We start from the raw sequence: 20,065 nt of genomic DNA on the forward strand, positions 1-20,065 counted from the left end.
AAGCCTCCTGACCCTTTGCCCAGGTGAAGCTTAGCCCCCTGACCCTGTGCTCAGGTGAAGCTGAGCCCCCTGACCCCTGTGCCCGCCTGAGGGCTCCCTGCCAGCGGTCGCTGAGGGCAGGCGGGCCCCTCCCGCCCCTCACCGGCTCCTCGGTCCTCGCTCCCGCGCCGTCCCCGCCGCCCCAACGGCCCGGTGCAGAGGCCGGCCGTTCCCCTCGGGGCTCCCCGCGGGGCTCCCCTCAGGCCCGCAGCCATCTTCGGCCCTCGCCGGCGATGCGGCGGGCGCGGCCCGCGCTGCCGCTGCTGCTGCTGCTGCTCGCGGGGCCCCTGCCCGCGGGGGCGGCCCCCACCGACCCTGCGGACGGTACCGGGACCCAACGGGGCCCAGCGGGGCCGGGCCGGGGCGGAGGAGTCGGGGAAGGGGGCGGCGAGCAGGGAAGAGCCAGAGCGGAGCGGGGCGAGGGGCGGCGGAAAAGTCTCTCGTTTATACAGGAATCTGGCGAATTCCGTAAAGCAGCGGCGACTGAGCGCACTTTACCTTAAATCTGTACACCAGAAATACACCTTAGTTAGCTAAATACGCCGTATTTACATGGGCTGAGAAAGTCGCGGGATCCCCAGACACTGGGATCTGTGAGGGAGCGAGTCCTGCAGAACAGAGAGCCCTGGAATGGTTTTGGCTGGAAGGGGGCGACCTTATAGCCACCCAGTGCCATCCCTGCTATGGCAGGGTCATCTTCCACCGTCCCAGGCTGCTCCCAGTCCTGTCCAGCCTGGCCTCGGACACTGCGAGGGATCCAGGGGCACCCACAGCTTCTCTGGGCACCCTGTGCCAAGGCCTCACCACCCTGGCAGGGGGGAATTTCTTCCCAATATCCCTCTGGCGGTTGTCCCTTGTCCTGGCACTCCAGGCCCATTTATATGGTCTCTCTCCATCTCTCCTGCAGCTCCTTCAGGCACTGGAAGGCCACAGTTAAGTTAGCCCGAAGCTTTTTTCCTCCAGGCTGAACAATCCCAATTCTCCCAACCTTTCCTCGCAGATCTGCTCCATCCCTCTAAACAACTCGGTGGCCTCGTCTCCAACAGGTCTATGTCCTTCCTGTGCTGTGGTGATGCTGGAGTTATAAAAATCCAAACCTAAAACAAATTTAAAAGAACCAAAAAAGCCACCACCAGCAGCAAAAAAAAAGACCCCCCAAACACCCAAGCAAACAAAAACAGCAAACAAAAACAGGAAAAGAAGACCAACCCATAAACCCACAGCATCCACAAACGCTGCCCCAAAAGCTGAGCTTTGCCCTCCAGGCTCTCTAAGGAGCCCATTGTATTTTGCAGAGTGTCAGCAGCAGCTGGCGGTGGCCCGGAGCGTGGCGTCCTGGATCGTGGGGGGCCATGAGGCCCCGGAGGGTGCATGGCCGTGGGTAGTGAGCCTGCAGGTGCTGCGCGGCGGCGTCCGCTTCGTGCACCTGTGCGGCGGCGTCCTGCTGAGCCGGAGAGCCGTGCTGACCGCCGGCCACTGCGTGGATGGCAGGACGTACGTACTGGGGTGACCCCTGGCACCACGGCTGAGCCCCCTGGCACCACGGCTGAGCCCCCTGGGACCACAGCTGAGCCCCCTGGGACCACGGCTGAGCCCCCTGGGCACCATGGCTGAACCCTGGGCACCACGGCTGAACCCTGGGCACCATGGCTGAACCCTGGGCACCACAGCTGAGCTCCCTGGGCACCACAGCTGAGCTCCCTGGGCACCACGGCTGAGCCCCCTGGGCACCATGGCTGAGCCCCCTGGGCACCACAGCTGAACCCTGGGCACCACGGCTGAGCTCCCTGGGCACCATGGCTGAACCCCCTCTGGGCACCACAGCTGAGCTCCCTGGGCACCACGGCTGAGCTCCCTGGGCAAGTGGAAGGAGGCTGAGGGCACCTGAGTTGTGTCACAGGGTGGCCAAAGGGGCAGAGCAGGGATTAACCCCCCGTGCTGGGCACTGAGAGGCCCTTCCAGTGCTGTGTTCCGTTCTCCCCTCACAGCAAGGAAAGCATTGAGGGGATGGAGCATATCCAGAGCTAGGAACAGAGCTGGGGAAGGGGCTGGAGCACTGATTGTAAAGATCTCCAAGATCATCAAGTCCAACCCCTGCCTGATCCCCACCCTGTCACCAGGCCAGAGCACTGAGTGCCACCTCCAGTCATTCCTTGGACACCTCCAGGGATGGGGACTCCACCAACTCCCTGGGCAGCCAACATCAGGAATAGTCAGTCAGGCATCATAAGTCACCATCAAAAAATCTTGGCTGTGCCCTTCTGGCCTGGGCCAGAATTACCTGTGTTTCTTCCAATAAAGGACTGTTTGGTTTTGATTAATAGAATCACAGAATGAGATACTGGATGAGATCTTCTCATCCCACCCCTGACTCTGGGCTTTTCCAGCTCTGGAGCAGGAAGACCCTCTCCCATGCCAGGTTTTCTGGGTTGCTTTGTTCCACAGAGCTCTGATTTTTCTGGTTAATGGAGTTTTCTTAACCTAAAAGTTTTCTTAACCTTCTAAAGTTCACCACAAAATGTTGTGATATTTAGGTTACAAACACTCCAATTTATCAGTTTTAACACAATTTCTTTTTTTCTTGTTGATCAGAACCAACAATTTGGCACTTAAGAGGTTTTTTTTGACAATGTGGTAATAACGCCTCAGAACAGATTTTTAACTGCACTTACAGCAACTCTGGAGCATTTCAGCTCCCAGCACTAATCTCTTTTCCAGCCTTTACCACAGTTGCACAATCTGCATCTGTCAACATCAACTGTTGACTCAGCCATGACCTGGGGGAAAGTGAACTGTGAAATCTGTGAAACTTCAATTTTGTCCTTTATCAGGACTTTGTTACATCAGCTCCTTGTTTGCATTTAACAAACATTTATTTGCAATATAATTTATCTTTAAATTATCAATTTAATTTTTACCTTAATTTTGGAGACTAATTTGAATTTTATAGCTCATCCCAGGCCAAATTCAAAACTTATTTAATAAAGGGTTTTTTTTCAATATACCTGACTAGAAATTAGATCTGAATGACTCTACCCCTATTTATAAATTTAATATTAACTTGGTAGTCATTCTTTTACTTCTAGATAATGGGTTTCCCAGGTCTAGGTACAAGTAGAATCTTTGTGGGGGATGAGCCTCCTTCGTTTAGCCAAAATAAAACCATGTTTTCAGCTTTTTCAGACTATAATCTCCTGGTGGCCTCTGCTGAGATGGGGTGAGAGATAAAATCTGGGTGTCATCTTAAATCCTTAATCTGAATTTTCCTTACCACCAATAGGCAAAGGGAGCGTTCACATGGGCAGAATGGTAACAAGGAAAATTTGTTCTAGGAAATATTTACTCTGGAATTTTCAATGTATATTCCTAAAGGTGCATAAGCAAAAGAAGACAGGGATCAAGAGGATAATGGAAGAAATTTTTCCCTGTGAGGGAGGCCCTGGTATAGGGTGCCCAGAGAAGCTGGGATCCCTGGAAGTGTCCAAGGCCAGATCGGATGGGGCTTGGAGCACCCTGGGACAGGTGTCCCTGCCATGGCAGGGGTGGGATGAGATGAGCTTTAAGGTGCCTCCAATCCAACCCATTCCTGGATTCCGCAGCTCTGTGAAAACAGTCGGTGAAACTGATGTCCAACCCATGTGAATTCTCCCACAGGGATCCGTGTTCCTGGCGAGCCGTTCTGGGCGTGCACAACCTGCAGAAGCACGGCCGCCACACAGCACGGAGGAGGATCAGGAGGATCATCGTGCACTCGGAGTTCAAGAGGGAAACCTTTGAGAACGACGTGGCAGTGTTCGAGCTGAGGTCGGCAGTGCGCTACAGCCTCTACATCCAGCCCGTGTGCCTGCCCCCAGCTGCCCTGGTGCAGCCCCTGGAGAACAGCTCCGACTGCTACATCACCGGCTGGGGACGCACCTCCGAGAAGGGTACTGGGCTCTGCCCCTGCTGGAACCCTCCTGTTTCCATCCTCGCCCACTCCAGCTCCCCGGGTTTATAAACTTTCCTTGCACTTGGATCTTAGAGGCCTTTCCCGACCTTTCAAGGGGGAATGGCACCAAACTGAGAGGACAGGTTCGGATTAGATATTGGGAAGAAATTCCTCCCTGTGAGGGTGGTGAGGCCCTGGCACAGACTGCCCAGTGCAGCTGTGGCTGCCCCTGGATCTGTGTAAGTGTCCAGGGTCAGGCTGGATGGGGCTTGGAGTAACCTGATAGCGGAAGGTGTCCCTTCCCATGGCAGGGGGTTGGAACTGGATCATTTTTAAGGTTCCTCCCAACCCAAACCATTCTGTGATTCTAACTGGATTTGCTCGGGTTATGGTCTCCCCACACAATGTCATTTAACTCTACAGTGAGGATCTGTTCTCAGTGAGGGTTTTCCATCACAAGCAGGTTAGACCCACACAGCTGTAACCACAGAAATAGATTTCCCAGCCTTCCTTCCAAGTATAACATGAAAAAAAGGAAAATAAACTCAGCCGATTTCAGATTCATGGTGCAGGTCAACGTGGGCTGCTGGAAACAGCTATTCTATTGAAAAGCAACAATTCTGATGCTACATGTTGTGAACTGAGGGGTTCCCATGGGATTTATGAATGACTACACCCCCTCCAATTCTCTCTTTACTCCCACTGGGCACAAATTCAATGCCAGTTGGTGTGTGGGAGTTTTGGGGTCAGCTGAGATTGTATGAGCCTGTTTGATAAGTCACCTCTGACATTTTGAACAAGGCAGGTATATTATCATTGATGCTTCTTCTGAGGAAGAATTGCAAAATCTACATCAAACCCAAGTCTCCAAACTTTTAACCCACTCAAATTCCAATCCATTGGCAGCAGGCAGGGTCTGTGTCAGGTCCATGTCTAAACATGTCCAGGAACACACCTAGGCTGGCAAAATGAAAAAAAAAAAAACCACAGTAAAATTGCTACACACCCCAGCATATTTAACCTTTCTAAATTCTGTCTCCTTTCAAGGTAAAATCTCACCTGTGCTAAAAGAAGCCCATGTGGGAATCCTCCCTCCCAGCCTGTGCAACAGCTCTGAAGGCTACGCGGGGCTCATGAACAACAAAGCACTCTGCGCCGGCGTCTGGGCTGGAGGCACCGACACCTGCCAGGTGAGAAGGGAGGTGGTGCCCCACCTGCCTCAGTGGAACTCCCAAGCCAGAGGCTTGGCAGCATCGTGATTTGTAGCATGATTAATTAAAACAGCAGAAATACTAACTGGAAAACATGTCAAATGCAAAGGAAGCATCATAAAAGGGTTGGGACAGTGATTGCAAAGCAAAAACATACACAAAGAATTTGGTGATATTGGAAAGATGACTGGGATAGTTGAACAAAGAGGAAGGATAAAGAACCCAACATATTTATGCCACTAAGGTGTCAGTAAATTATATATGAGACAAAACATTGGACACTGGACCGTGCAGTGTGTGTGAAGCACATATATGTCTCAGCTGTTCTTATGCTGGAGAGCAGCACTGGACACAGATAAGGCTCGGGAATGTGGTTCAGGGATAGGGCTCTAGGAAGTGGCTCAGGGATGTGGCATGATTTTCATTTAAATTCTGAGCAATCACCACCTCTTTCTCGGAAAAGCCAGTTCTCAGGTCCAGAGCACTGGCAGAAGCTGCAGCACCAGCTGGGACACAGAGACATTACTAATTAAACCCCATAATGTATCCTAAGTGCTTTGTCTGATACACTTCCTGCTTCTCTCAGCAGTTTTCCCTGAGCAGGTGACACGGCCAAGACCACAGGATGTGTGTTCCTTACTGTGTCTCTTGGAGCTCCCACACTGTGTGGACAAATTCCCCAATTAAGTGAGGAATGAAGGTTTAGGTTTAGGCATGAAAAGGTGCAGAGGGAAAACAACAGAATCTGAGTTAAAAGATACTCAGATTACTTTTAGCTCAATTAACAGAAGCAGTGTAGGCCTAGGGAGGGCTCTGGTCAGTGCAGTCTTGACCAGCATCAGGAGGAATTTCTCCATGGAAGGGGTGGTCAGGCATTGGAAGGCGCTGCCAAAGGAGGTGGTGGAGTCCCCGTCCCTGGTGGTGTCCAAGGACCAGCTGAACGTGGGTGACAGCACTCTGGTCTGGTGACAAGATGGGGATCAGGTTAGACTTGATGGTCTTGAGGGCCTTTCCAATCTCAGGGATGCTGATTCTGTCTTTCAGCAACACCAGATTGACCTTGAGTTGTCCACGTGCTACTGCCCACATGTCACTGTCACTGACTGTCCAGTTAACTGAGCTGCTCAAAATAAATCTAAAAAATAGACTGATTACTGCCTGAAGTGTTTCCTGGAAGGAAACCCTTACATGCTACTGGTTTTTGTGGTGTTCATTTGTAGGGTGACAGCGGGGGCCCCTTGGTGTGTTACCACCCTGACACTGACAAGTACTTCCTCATTGGCATCGCCAGCTTTGGGGTGGGCTGTGGCCGCCCCAGATACCCCGGGATCTACGTGCGCCTGTCCCAGTACAGAAAATGGATAAAAGCAAAACTCCTGTTGACTAGCAAGACTTGGAACCCCCTGAGCACCACACTCACCATCCTCCTGACTCTGGTACACACAGTGCTCACGCAGATTTTGTAGAGGGGAATCCAGCATGTGGTCCTCGTGGAGGTCTGTCCTGCCTGGAAAAGCTTGGAGAAACCAGCTCCCTCCTGACTGACAATAAATCCAAGAGCCAAAGGATGTGCACTTACTTTTTAGGAGTCATGTCTGCCATTGTATTTTTTGTTTCCTGCCTCTGAAATCCACACTGACAGGAGAGGAAACAGTTAACAGCCTTGGCACTAATAAGATAGAAGTGTTATCGACTGGAAACACTTTCTTCCCACCCTATTTCTGTGCTTTTTCAGCCATCAGAAGGTTAAATACACTCAGTGACGCCACCAGGGTCTGGGGAGGGCAGATGCTCCCTCTGCCGGGTAAAAACCAGCAGAGCACACTAAGGTTTTAATTAACCATTTAATTAACCAAACATTACCTGTGGCTCAGCTTATTGAAAACTAAGAAGGTAAAAAAACCTGCAGGAAGGTAAAAGCTGTTCTGCACTCATGATTTTTAGCACTGGCAGGTGTGTACAAGTGCCATGTAATCCACTAAAATTGACTATTATTTATTCCTAGCTGTCATATGACTTGATCCCACACAGGTATTCACACCTGGTCACCACCACTGCAGCTTTAACTTCATTAAAAAGAAATAGGGACCAGCAGAATAATAATATTTTAGTGACTTTATTTACCAAGATCAAAATTTGCAACCATTAATTGTTTCAACAAATATTTACAATTCATGGAAAGCATGGACTGTTTGGAACCAACCAGCAGAACAGCATCAGCTGTTGCATCTCTTACCCTCAGGAATGAGATTTTACTCTTTAAAATCGAGATCTGAAAGTAAATTCAAACTAAGAACTTCATGATCAGTGCTTAAAGAGCGAACATGTGTTACTGTTTAATATTCCCATGATGAAAAATCAGCTGTTCTTTCCAACACATTATTTTAAGAGTGTAAAATTTGACTCCTGGTGTGTCTGGCAGGACAGGTGCTTCCCTTGCTGGATACAAGAAGAATTGGCCACCAGGTGTTCACAGTCTTAACACTTGATAGTTTTTGTTTATTATTGTTCCATCTTACAAAAGGAAAAAAGAGAACACAGTGAGGATCAGCTACCACAGAGTTCCCAAAGCAGTTCAGAACTGTAGGTCAAACCCCCTCTCACGGGTTACACACAGCTGAGGAAAGGTCCAATTCTCTGAGGTGCATGTTCCAGGCACATTCCAGGCTGTTCAGTTCTCCTGAAATTCCACCAAAGAAATGGGAAACACCGACACCTCTCCAGGAGCAGCTCCCTCAGTTTAGGACTTTCCCAACCTTATTTCTGATGTGCCACAAAGCTTTTTTTCTGACATGATGGCAACCAGGAGTCACACTCCAGCCTGGCCTAAAGGAAACACATTGGGACTCATGCCCGCAACGAGAGACTTAGGAACTTCAGGGGGCAAAAAAAATATTCTGTTCTAGCCCACTAACCAGGAGACTGTGGAATGCAGATTCCTCATGGAAAAGAGCTCTGCTTGCTACAAGTCCATTAATTCCCAAAGGAGCAAAATCAAAAATACTGACTGACCATGGGATAAGCATTACACATCCAGGGAGGGAGCACAGCTTGGAATTCCATCCAGATCTGAGCTAGCACGACACACACGGAGCTCTAACACCTCGGAACAGCACAGCCCATTGTTAATTCCCGCTGACAGAACTGGAAGCAGGATCCAATCCCAGCTATGGAAATGGTTTATTACTCATGCAAGAGGCACTGCAGTCACCTACAGCACCTGCCCAAGACCACGGCCTGACCAGCAGGGTCACACCTTGCCCAGGACCGTGTCCTCACCAGTACCACGTCCAGCCCACCAGGCCCACAGCCAGACAGCTCTGGGGGTCTCCAAGCACAGAGATTCCCCAGGTAAAGGAGTCCTGATCATGTCAAACTTTTGATTTTCACCTGAAACAAATTTAAATTGTACAAACCGGACTCTCTGACACATTGAGATCTAATGTGCAGATACTGTCAGCTCTGGGGAGTAAAAAGTCCTAATTTCTTTTTTTTTTTTTCCCTCCTTTGTTCCCCCCCAATACTCTTTAGGATCTGTTTTTTTCTGCAAGTTGCCTACAGACATACAAAATTAATTCAAATATCACCTACACCAAAGAGGATCTCATTTGACTTTGTACTATCCATAAAAATATATCCTTGAAAATCTGGTTCACAAAATATTTCATTTGGTTACTAAAATGAAAGATATAAACTGTCAAAATACGTATAGAAACTCAATTTCAGGTTTTGTAAAGATCACAATTTAGCTACAAAATATACCAACCATCTCCCTGTTTGCAATATAGTATTTGCTTACAAAGATACCGTTACTTTGCAAAATAGCTCCTACCTTACAAAATTAGGCTGGAAATTGTAATTTTGCACTACTTCCAGCAATAAACCAAAGATTAGAACCTCATAACCCTTTGGTATAGATCTTCCATTTTTTTCTACATCATTTTTCTTCTATTTGGTTTCATGTTCCAAAGCCCAGGAGAATCCCCAGCCAGGACAAGCACTGAGTGTTTAACTGTAGATATGATCAGCACACAATTTAATTTTCAATGATCGATGTTTCTCATGCCCAGAACTAAGAAAAACCTCTTGCGAAATTAAAAACTTTTGGAAGTTTAATCTCAGAAATGCTTCAGAACTTTTGTCACCAGTCCTTGTCCCTCACACTGTGCTTTAAAATCACTGATGTGTTGAATTGTCTAAGAAAATCAACACAATTTTCTATGCCTCAGACATTTCCAGGACCAGGCCTCTTGCTGCCTTCTGCAGATCCTACCCCCATCTGATAAACACAGCAAATATGGAAAAAAAAAAATCCCAACTTTTTAAATTGTCACTGAGAAAGAGTAAAAACATAATTTATACCTCGAGCAAAGTATCAGCTTTTTTATCATCTGCACCTGTAAAGACCAACTTACAGGTTAAAATGAAAATATTTACAGACAAATAACTGAAGGAAAAAGGCTTGAAAAAGAGTAAGAAATCAAAACATACACTGGTTATAAACGTTACTAATAATGTCAGCTATGGCAAGGATTCTGTTTCATCCATGTTTTCGTTGTAACCAAATTTTGCCTCCCTTATTAGAGGCATTCATAGGAATTTTCAAAGAAACTCTCATCACCTGCCTCGCCACACGTGACTGTCCTTCCGCTGTAGCTGCAATCTTGAATTTAGCAGTTTCCAGTTGTGCCAGCAGGAATTTTGGTGAGGTTTTCTTGTTTTCTCTTTGTACTTTTTCACCAACATGTTGTAAAGAAAATCTATAGAGTCTTTGAGCTGTGAAATCTAGGTAGAAAAGTTTCATTTTTGACCTTTCATCTAGTTTAAAAAATTCAGTATAAAAAAAAAATTCTCCTCTGATATTTCACCAGTCCCCAAAGGTTTTTATCTTCTCTTCTTACACACTTTTATGACAGTAAAGATCTTTCAAAGTTTTTAGTTCTTCAATTAGAGTTTTGTTCTGATTTTCCAGGACTGCCACTCGATTTTCCAAACATTTCACATACTCCTTCTTCTTCCTACGGCACTCCCGGGCAGCCTCTCTGCAACAGAGAAGCAGAGTTCTTGATTTTAGGTGTGGGATCTATTTTCTGAATGTCACAATACCGACCACCACGAGAGAGCTGGAACTGCAGTGAGGAACAAAACTGAGCCAAAACTGCCTGAGGAGAGCAGGAAATTGAGCAGTTTCTGGTAACACACATGGCAGCCAATCTGCAGGGGAAACCCAGATTTGGCTTCTCCACACTGTGAGACTCAAGGGAGTACGTCTGGGTCACAATTTCCCACAAGCCCAGGTGTGCCCAGGTGGGGACGGAGGCCAAGGGCACTTGGGCTGTACCAGCCATGGTGTGGCACAGCACCAGGGCAGGGATTGCCCCCCTGTGATGGACACGGTTGAGGGCCCTCCATTTCTGGACCCTTACTGCAAGCGAAATATGGATGGGCTGGAGCACACCCAGAGCTGGGAATGGAGCCAGGGAAGGGACTGGAGTACAAGGAGAAGGGTCTGCAGAACTCTTGAGGCAACTGGGAAAGGGGCTCAGCCTGTAGAGAAGAAGGCCCGGGGGGAACCTCCTCCCTCTCCACAACTCCCTGACACGAGGGGCAGCCAGGGGCAGGAGGGTCAGGCTCTGTTCCCAGGGAACAGGGACAGGACAAGAGGAAATGGCCTCAAGCTATGCCAGGGGAGGTTCAGGTTGGACATCAGGAGGAATTTCTTCATAGAAAGGATGGTCAGGCATTGGCAGGGGCTGCTCAGGGAGGTTTGGAGTCCCCATCCCTAGATGTGCTACTCAGTGCTCTGGTGGAAATCTGTCACAGGTTGGACTTTATGATCCTGTTAGTCTTTTCCAATCCCAGTGATTGCACGTGATTAAACTCACCAACCAAGCAGCTCAGGTGCACTCACATACCTGTTCTTCATCAGCCTGATCTCTCGTTTCAGCTGTGGGTCATCTGTCTTGCTGCTCTGGGACGTCAGAGTGACGGGGGATGTCATCACCACGGTCTGGGGCAGGGAGGAGGTGGTGGGCGTGGTGCGGATCTGGTACGTCTGCATGTCCCCAGAGGCAGCTAGGGGACACAAACGGGGCAGCATTAGCGGGCAGCACTCACGGTGACAGGGGTGTAACTGTGTCCCCATGGGGTACTCACTCTGCACCACCACCTGGTTGCTGGGCACCAGGATCTGCTGCCCATCCGAGGTCTGGGCGTACTGCAGGATGGTGGTCCCGGGCTGAGAGCCGCCGGCGTTGGCCATGGTCAGTGTCTGCAGCCCCTGCACCCCGTCCGCCCCCGGGCCCGCCAGCTGGAGCCCGTTGGCTGCGATGGCAACTGCAAGGGAAGGCACAGGGACAAGAGGGTTTGTAGCTGTACAGCAGGGAATACGGGAAAATCACAGTATCCTATAATGGGTTGGGCTGGGAGGGACCTTACAGCCCATCCAGTGCCACGCCCTGCCGTGGGCAGGGACACCTCCCACCAGCCCAGGCTGCTCCAAGCCCCGTGCAGCCTGGCCCTGGTCACTGCCAAGGATCCACGGGCACCTCAGCTTCTCTGGACACCCTGTGCCAGGGCCTCACCCACTCACAGGATGGAGAGGAGCAGGTGTGAAACACCGCAAACACCAAGTGGGAACAGCAAAAGAACAAATCCTAATTTTTTCGTACCTCTCTGATACCACAGGAGCATTTTAGTGTGGCCTGTAATACATACATATATATATATATATTAAAAAATTAAAAAAATATATATATGTGTCTTCACTGATGTATTGGGTTAAATCCAGCAAAGAACACTGCTGTGTGCTCCATACCAACACCCTTAAATGTCTTAATGTGCAAAATTTTAAATTACAGAGCACTGAGTTCATCTGAAGTCTGTAGATACCAGTTACTTCTATATACTAACTTTATTGACTACTAGATAATAACCAACTTTTGTCCTTTATCTTACTCAAATACTTAATGAAATCTGTATTTTGAGGCAAGTAGAAGAAAAACTGTGAGGATATTTTGGGTAACGTACTGTACTGTCCAGTGCTTGTCTGGTAGATGGGTGTGGGAACGGACATGGAGGCGACAGTGGAGACCCCAGGACTTTCCTCATCTCCTTTTCTATCCCGTGTGTCTTCAGAAGAAAGATCTTTCAAAATTTTTCTGTGAAAAAAGGAGTCTGACATTTTTCTGCACTCCTCACTTCAATAAAATGATACAACTGAGTAAAATTACAGCTGATGAACATTTTGCCCTTTACAAAATCCTGCTGAGGCCAATCTCCAGTTAGTGGAGTCAAAGTTTCCTCATAGCAATGATGGCTCAGAAAGTTCAGTGCATGAACAGATTCACTGCGTGTTTCAAGGGAAAGGAAACAACCAGCAGAATATTGAAAACCATGGGAAGGGGCTGCTGTTTTGGTTTCAAATAAAAACACCAAGTGCATCACACCCGTACCGGTAGGATGGACGACGAGCCAAGATGCCTCGAGCCTTCTGCGAGGAGCCAATGCTGTCTGAGGAGTCCTGAGAATCCTCACTCTCAGACAAGGAAGATACCTGGTGAGAAAGGGAACAGGAGCACCACTGATGTACATGACAAACACAGAAAGCACCTGGAATCTTTTATGTAGAAAAGGAGCAGTGAGGTTTGTTGGTGAGAATGTCAAAGTCCAGTGAAAAGAATATTTCATTATTTCAATTTTCATTATTCCACTGTGTGCTCATCCAGTTCAAAGTGTAATTTTGTCTCTGATGCTCCTTATTAGTGAACAAAACATTTAGTTGCTCTTATCTGTGTACCAGTAAGAGAGTGCAGAGGAATGCACAGAGCTCTGTGAAAAACCTCTCACTGAACTGCAGAGACAGAGCAGCCTATGATCAGCAAGGAAAAAAACCTGCTCATGTTATACTTTGTTTTTCCCTCCACCAAGGCCACAAAGTTCATAAATTACAGAAAAGGAATGAATCCAGTCAGTGGAGACTGTGCAACCAGGGGGAGGGAAAAGGAAAGAGACTGAACAGAGACACGAGCACCAACAAGCAGCCAATGCAGATGCCTGAGTGCTTTCAGCAGTGACACGTTCTCCTCTCCCTGCTCTGATGTTACAGCAGTGACAGCTGACAATCCCTGCCAGGTTTGCTTCTCATGTCTTATCATTTTAGTGTGGTGTGAGGAGTGTGGGACAAGGATCAGGGACAAATTCCTGGGTTTTAGGGCAGCTCCTCCCTCGCCTGGCTGCCAGGGCAGTGGTTTCCCAGTGGAACTCCAGGTCCCCAGGGGCTCTGCAGCAGGGACTGAAAGGAGCAGGAACAGGCTCACTGGAACTCCCTGGGCACCTCTTTGGAAGGGACTCTTACAAAAATCACATGGCAAGTGAATAAGAGACACAAGCAAAGACTTGGGTACCACTGAAAGGGAGTTACAGCACGAGAGAGCACCCAGCAGCCATCCCCTTCACACAGCTCCACCTTGCCCAAACACTCATTTTAATCCACTACTGAATTATTCTGTTATTCCCCACTCCCCTCCTTTGGGTGTCAGACCCCACCTGACTGCCAAGGAACCAACTACAGAGCTGTAGATTGGATTTCTGTATCAAGGGAGGTGACATCAAATGGTTTCATTTTGACTCCACAGGTGACTTTCCATGAGGAAGAAGTTCAAGCCCAAATGAGGGATCCCATAGGGCTGTTCTTGGATTGCTCACTGTCTCTTAGAGCAGGGCACAAAGGCAGCTGGGTCAGAGAAGCCTCTACACATCTTTTCCCATCTTCTCACCCACGTGACTGCAGACCTGGGGTATTTAGAGCCATTGTGGAGTTACCTGCACGGTTTGCACCTGAGGGGAGTGGATCACAGAGGAGGACTGAGCTGTCTGAATGACTCCCTGGACCTGGACTTGCTCTCCAGGAAGCTGAACGACTGTGAGGGGAGCAGAACCTCTGAGAGACATCTACAATAGACCAAAAACCATCAGTAAAACCTTTGTGCCACAGGACTCGGGAAGTGCAACACGTGTAGGAAAACCATTAATAGCTTATTTTAATTCAAATTAAATCACAAAAGTACCTTTAAAGATGCACATTTTTTAGACATTATTTGCATATGAAAAAAGCTGAGACAGTTAGTTATTTCCTTTGGTTGGAGAAAAATCAAATGTGGCATTATGTCACATAATCAAATATGTGATATTATGTAACATATTAAAAACATGAAAATGCTTCAGCTTCCTAGAGCATTTGTAGTTTTGATGTTGAACTCGCATGAGTCTTTACACTTTAATTCAATTAATATTGTTCACATTTCCCTATATTCCCAAAATAAAAATAATTCAAGTTATACATGTAGATTGTAGTAAACAATCACTTTTGTTGTGAAATTCCTTCAGTACTTTTATTCATCTGAAATACATGAGACGATGAAGGGATCATTAAAATAAACATAACTGAATTTCCATTTAATGCTACTTTTGTATTGTAACTCACAATATTAAGAGACAATCAGACCTTTATATAAAAACAGATCAGGAACTCAGCCTGGAAACAAACCCCAGGACACCAGCTGATATTCTCTCCTTTCCTATATCTAAATTTTGCATCGAAATCCCAATTGCCTCCAGAGGATAAACAGTGGATGAGCTGCAAAACATTGCTTTTTCCCAAGAAAACCCTCCTGGAAGGATTCACTCCTTCACCAGTTCTAAGGGATCCAGGTTAAAGCTCTGACATGGATGTTACCTTAGAGGAAAAATCTCAAATTTACAAGTTCATATGGTTTATTAGATTAAATATGTTCATGTTTGGCTAAAATCCAAGGGTTTCCATGGTGCTGAGCACCCAGGACTGCTGCTACTACAAAAGGAGCTGGAAATTCTTTTTCTAAGGAAAAAATGAAACCAGGCCCTCATTTAATTCCTGAGCAGCTCCTGTGGTCGACTAACCCCAAATGTGGGCTGCATTTCTGCATTGTACAAACACAAAAAAATAGCTTTTGAACACTTTTAAATTAATTTTATATCATCCACCATCAAACACATTTTTCTTAGCCTCCTTCTGTTTTTTCTTCTCTGAGTGCTTCCAAGAATGGATCTAGTTTGTAGCACATAAAACTGGCTCTGAACTCCCTGAAATGTTTGCTGAGATCCAGCCCAGGCTTTACCTGTTGAGCAATATGAGAGAGCTGAGCTGCCTGGAGGGTTGTACCTTGTACAGCTGAGGGCTGGGACGTAACAGAGCTGCTGCTGCCACCCTTGTGCACCTCTTCCATCATCAGCTATGAGAAAACCAGTTAAATCCAGTTAGTAATGAATTTGGACAGCAGACAGGTGCCCAGTTCCACCAGTGTTTGACAGCCTCAGCGCCTGACGATTCTGGCCTCACTGGGACGTGCTGGATGAGCTCTTTGCCCTCCAATGTTAAGGCACAGCCTGGATTTTTGTCACTTCCCATCAACACCCTGAGCCCTTCTGTGCCTCCTCAGTGGGGAGGGACACGGTGGGACCCTGCCCTGCTCTTCCCTGTGGGTTTCAGCAAGTGAAGCCCCACACCTGGGGTCACCTCCTGAGTCCAGGCTGGGAATAGAACAGGTTTGGTCTGTGCTGCAAAGGACACACAGAATCATGGATTGGTTTGGGTTGGGAGGGACTTTAAAGCCCAGTGCCACCCCCTGACATGGGCAAGGACACCTTTCACTACTCCAGGTTGCTCCAAGCCTCGTCCAACCTGGCCTTGGACACTTCCAGGGATGGCACAGCTCCAGCCTCTCTGGGCACCCTGTGCCAGGGCCTCACCATCCTGTTATAATCCCGCTAATATCCAGTTCCTAATATCCCATCCAACCCTGCTCTCTTTCACTTTGAAGGATGATTCAAGAAGAAAATCAAGATTCTTTATACTAAAGAATATCTTTCTCTAAGTAAGATAGTTTAAAATAGGTTTGGCTGGTGGCTTGGCTAAAATATTTTTGGAAATTATCTGAAGGTGTATAAAAACAAACCAGGGACTCAAATCAAAGTGAAGAGAACACAGTTTTGAATTTTAAGTCACTCTGTCTTGATGTAATGCAGTCAGCAACACTTCTCTCATGTCTAAGATTTTATATTTAACTGTTCAACGTCTTGCCAGCATCCCCCCTCGGATTCTGGGGGATTCAGGGATGCACAAATGCAGGTTTCAGCTGGGGGGAGTGGGCGGACCAGCCTGGAGCATTAAAAGCTGATGGGTGAGTGTTAAACATTTTGTCACAGAAGGTTTGAAAGTGTTGAAAGGACAGTTGCTATGAGACTGGAAATTACATTTCTTTCTGTGGAAATGTGAGTCACTGATTTTTCCCTGCTGAGCCCAACCACAGCACACAGCCCCATGAAGGCTCCTGGGGGGGAAGAGTCAACCAAGAGCAGAGTCCTGCTCCTGCGCCCTCCCTGCTCTGAGGGGTCCCGCTGCAGGACCCCCAGAAAAGTCACCAAAGCAGGGCGTTGTAGGGAGAAAACTGGTCGCTGGCTGATACAAGAGATTATGACTGATGGTGCAGCTCTGCTGTAAGAAAGGCTGGGAGAATTGGGATTGTTCAGCCTGGAAAAGAGAAGCTTCAGGGTAACTGAATTGTGCCTTTCCAGTAGCTGAAGAAGCTGCAGGGAGGATGGAGAGAGAGCATTTACAAGGGTCTGGAGTGACAGGACATGGGGAATGGCTTCCCACGGCCAGAAGGCAGGGCTGGATGGGATATTGGGAAGGATTTCTCCGTCTGAGGGAGGGCAGGCCCTGGCACAGGGTGCCCGGAGAAGCTGTGGCTGCCCCCGGATCCCTGGCAGTGCCCAAGGCCAGGCTGGACAGGGCTTGGGGCAAGCTGGGATGGTGGAAGGTGACCCTGCCCATGGCAGGGAGGTGGAATGAGATGTTCCTTAAGGTCTCTTCCAGCCAAAACAAACCCACGATTCTGTGTCCTTTACAGCACAGCCCAAATCTTCCCCAGCCTATGATGCAGCTTCCCAACGTCCTCATAGCTGCAAACATCAACCACTTCAAGATTATGAGCAGAATTAATGACAAACCTGCAGTGGACACAACTTTGTCTGTCCTCAAATGCAGTTTTAGATTTTATAAAGGAAAATCTACATTTTGCACTCTGTAAAGTGTCCCAGGTAACCAGGGCCCCTCAAACCGAAATCCAGGCAGCAGCCAAAATGACAATAAATTTCCAGTGCTACAGAAACCTCTGTTCATTTCTGTAGTGCAAAACCACAGCCTGCCCTCCCTGCTCTCTGCTATTAGTTTCTCTATCTTACTGTCCCATGAAAGACTCAAAAACAGGCTGCAAGAAACAGTGAAACCAATAAAACCACCCCAAAGAAACACCCCAGGGGGAAAGCACAGAGAGTTTTGCTGACCTTTCTCTCACTGGTACAAAGTTCTGCTTACAGGAATAAAAGATAAAGTATTTACCATTAAAAATATGAGTTTTGAGTTTAGTTCATCTCTGCTTGCTCTGGAATATTTAATTATTCATTCAACATCAGTCAATAAAAAGATTTAGCAAGGATTGCAACAAGATGGAAATTCATCCTGCACCTCACAGCCCCTGGGGCCGTGAGTGTCACACAAGACTCCCTGCCTTTAACTTCATTTAGCTGGAAAACTTGGAATTTACCCCTGGAATAGGAGGAAAACTTCAACCTGCAGGTCTCAAGCTCTAAGAAGAAGCTACAAAAAGGATAATACTTGAGTACAGTCACCTCCTGGATAAACCTGCTCTGACAGCTGCATTTAATTTATTTAGCTGAAAGCAGGTGCTCTCTTTGGGGTGAAGGAAGAATTTTGCTGTCACAGAGCACTGACAAGAAGCAACACCAAGGCTTTATTGTCCAGAGAATGATTATTGTCCCAATCTGTACATTCACCACTTTTTAACAACCAGACAGGTAAGGGTGATGATTTTCACAGTAAATATAAAGTCTCCATGCAGCTCCACCTCAAAAGTCATTTAACTGAAAGGATTTTGCAACAGCAGCTCATGAAATTTGCTTTAAGGAACTCCTAAAATTCTAGGCATCATCTCCCTCCAGCCAAGAAAACTCATCCTTCTTCAAACCTGCGCCTCAAAACCACCTTCCTTTGAAACACCAACAGGAATGTCACAGTTCATCAGGACACATTTCATTTCTCAAAGTTCACAGACACCCTCCCAATACCTCAGAGTGCATGAACCACCACACAAACCCACCAGAAAGACCTGACATGCTCAAGGAGCATCAATTAAAAAAGAAAACCTATTCCCACAACTTCCCCTGATTCCCTAATTCTGTTAATTCCCTAAAATGCTACAGAGAGCGCCAAAGGAAGAAACCAAGTTCTGTTTTGCAAACTGAGTAGAGGAAGGGTCTGAATGATGTTTCATCACTGAAATATTTTAAGAGCCAATTGATTGTATTTTTATAATGTCAGAAATCAAGAATATTTGACACAGAATTTTATTCTCAAATAGTGACAGGAGTCAAATTCTGACACTTACAATTTACTAATGGATTTAAAAACGTTTTCTTAAATGATACTTAAGTAATCTTGGGGAATTTGGGGGCCTCAAAATCAGCTGCTTTCAGCAGTGAAAATATTATTTACCTAAATTTGCCATTAGACACACGGAGAAAATTTGCTCACTCAGAAAACTCTTTTTTTTTTTTCCCTCCCAGAAATCAGTAAAAGACAGAGTAAAGGGCAGCACATCCCACCAGATGTGCCAGAGAGCAAGTGAGCAGTTTTGAGTCAAGGTGCCCAGTCACTGCTCCAGATTCCATTCCACAAACACACCAAAGTTATTCCTTAAAACTCCAGGAGCACTTTCCTCATAGGATTTCTCCCACTCCCCTCCACCCAGCACCAGCCTATACAGTAACATCTCCTCACAGGAGCTTCAGAAATAAACGCTGCAGCCTAAAGATGTCAATATTCTATCCTCATCAGGGATCTGATGGTTGTGAGAGAAAAATAGCCCAGAGATCATTTATACCATCAATTCTATCATTTATACCGCCCTGGATCTACCCGATCCCCACTGAGCACTGAAGTCAAGGCTCAGACACGGGTCTGGGGCAAAATTCATAGAGAACAAGTAACGACGCGCATTAGCGGCGGTTTCGTTACTGATAAAGCCGAGTTTGTCCCCGGGCAGGGCTCGGGGACCCAGCCACCGCTGGCCGGGACCGGCTGGACCCGCGGTCACCCCCAGAGCACCTTTCCCCCATTTCCGAGGGGAGCGCGACCCGGGGCCCCTCGTCAGCCCCCAGAAGCCTTTTCCCCCTGTCCCCAGGGCGAGCAGGCTCGGGCCCGGCAGCAGCCCCAGGCCGCAGGGCAGCGCCTCAGGCCCGGCTGCGGGGAGAACTCCCCGCGGTTTCCGCAGCGGCCGCCGCGCCGAGGCCGCGGCCTGTGCCCGTCCCCTCACGGCCCGCGGGGGCGGAGAGGGGGGAGAAGAAGCGGCGGGCGGGCCGAGGGGGACGGGGCGGCCTCCGCAGCCCGCGCTTACCTCAGAGCCCCGCAGGGCCGCGCGTGTGGAGCGCCGGAGCCGCCGCCGGGTCCCGGCCCCGGTCCCGGCCCGGTCCCGCCTCAGAGAAGCGGCGCCGGCGGGGGGGGCGGGCCGCGACCATAGAGTGCGCGCCCAGGGGCCCCCGCCATAGAGCCCCAGCGGCGCGGAGCGCGCGGGCGCCGGGCTAGAGCGGCCGCCTGGAGCCGGCCCCGCCCGGGCGCACCACAGAGAGGAGGCGGCAGAGCGCCGCTGCCGGGCACGGCGCGGAACAGCGCCCCTGCCGGCGGGAGCGACGCGAACCCGCGCTGTGGGAGCGGGATCGCGATCGCCGCCAGGAAAATCCCGAAATTCCCGATATTCCCGAAATTCCAGGC

At 48.4% G+C, this 20,065-nt stretch overlaps 2 protein-coding genes and 1 long non-coding RNA gene across 5 annotated transcripts; 1 reads left to right on the forward strand and 2 right to left on the reverse strand.

Moving 5' to 3' along the window:
• Nucleotides 1-242: 242 nt before the first annotated feature.
• TMPRSS12 (transmembrane serine protease 12) lies at nucleotides 243-9,497 on the forward strand. Its single transcript, XM_059872025.1, has 5 exons — nucleotides 243-363; nucleotides 1,335-1,533; nucleotides 3,694-3,965; nucleotides 5,015-5,157; nucleotides 6,399-9,497. The coding sequence occupies exons 1-5, from the start codon at nucleotides 273-275 to the stop codon at nucleotides 6,642-6,644; spliced, it is 951 nt and encodes a 316-aa protein (XP_059728008.1). The 5' UTR covers nucleotides 243-272; the 3' UTR covers nucleotides 6,645-9,497.
• Nucleotides 4,758-5,163, reverse strand: LOC132340855 (uncharacterized). Its single transcript, XR_009490018.1, has 2 exons — nucleotides 5,027-5,163; nucleotides 4,758-4,927 (listed from the first exon to the last, which is right to left on the reverse strand). It is a non-coding gene; the product is annotated as an uncharacterized LOC132340855 (long non-coding RNA).
• On the reverse strand, nucleotides 7,648-19,903 carry ATF1 (activating transcription factor 1). 3 transcript variants are annotated; one of them, XM_059872004.1, is made up of 8 exons: nucleotides 19,692-19,876; nucleotides 15,336-15,449; nucleotides 14,002-14,130; nucleotides 12,633-12,733; nucleotides 12,208-12,338; nucleotides 11,335-11,514; nucleotides 11,094-11,253; nucleotides 7,648-10,220 (listed from the first exon to the last, which is right to left on the reverse strand). In XM_059872004.1, the coding sequence occupies exons 2-8, from the start codon at nucleotides 15,444-15,446 to the stop codon at nucleotides 10,076-10,078; spliced, it is 957 nt and encodes a 318-aa protein (XP_059727987.1). In that variant the 5' UTR covers nucleotides 15,447-15,449; nucleotides 19,692-19,876; the 3' UTR covers nucleotides 7,648-10,075. The 3 variants fall into 3 exon arrangements, with proteins under 3 accessions (XP_059727987.1, XP_059727986.1, XP_059727988.1); XM_059872003.1 differs by having other exon boundaries at nucleotides 11,094-11,514; nucleotides 19,692-19,903; XM_059872005.1 differs by lacking the exon at nucleotides 19,692-19,876 and having other exon boundaries at nucleotides 11,094-11,514; nucleotides 15,380-15,449.
• Nucleotides 19,904-20,065: the final 162 nt, after the last annotated feature.

Source organism: Haemorhous mexicanus, chromosome 33 (genome assembly GCF_027477595.1).
Source record: "Haemorhous mexicanus isolate bHaeMex1 chromosome 33, bHaeMex1.pri, whole genome shotgun sequence".
NCBI classification, from domain to species: Eukaryota; Metazoa; Chordata; class Aves; order Passeriformes; family Fringillidae; genus Haemorhous; species Haemorhous mexicanus.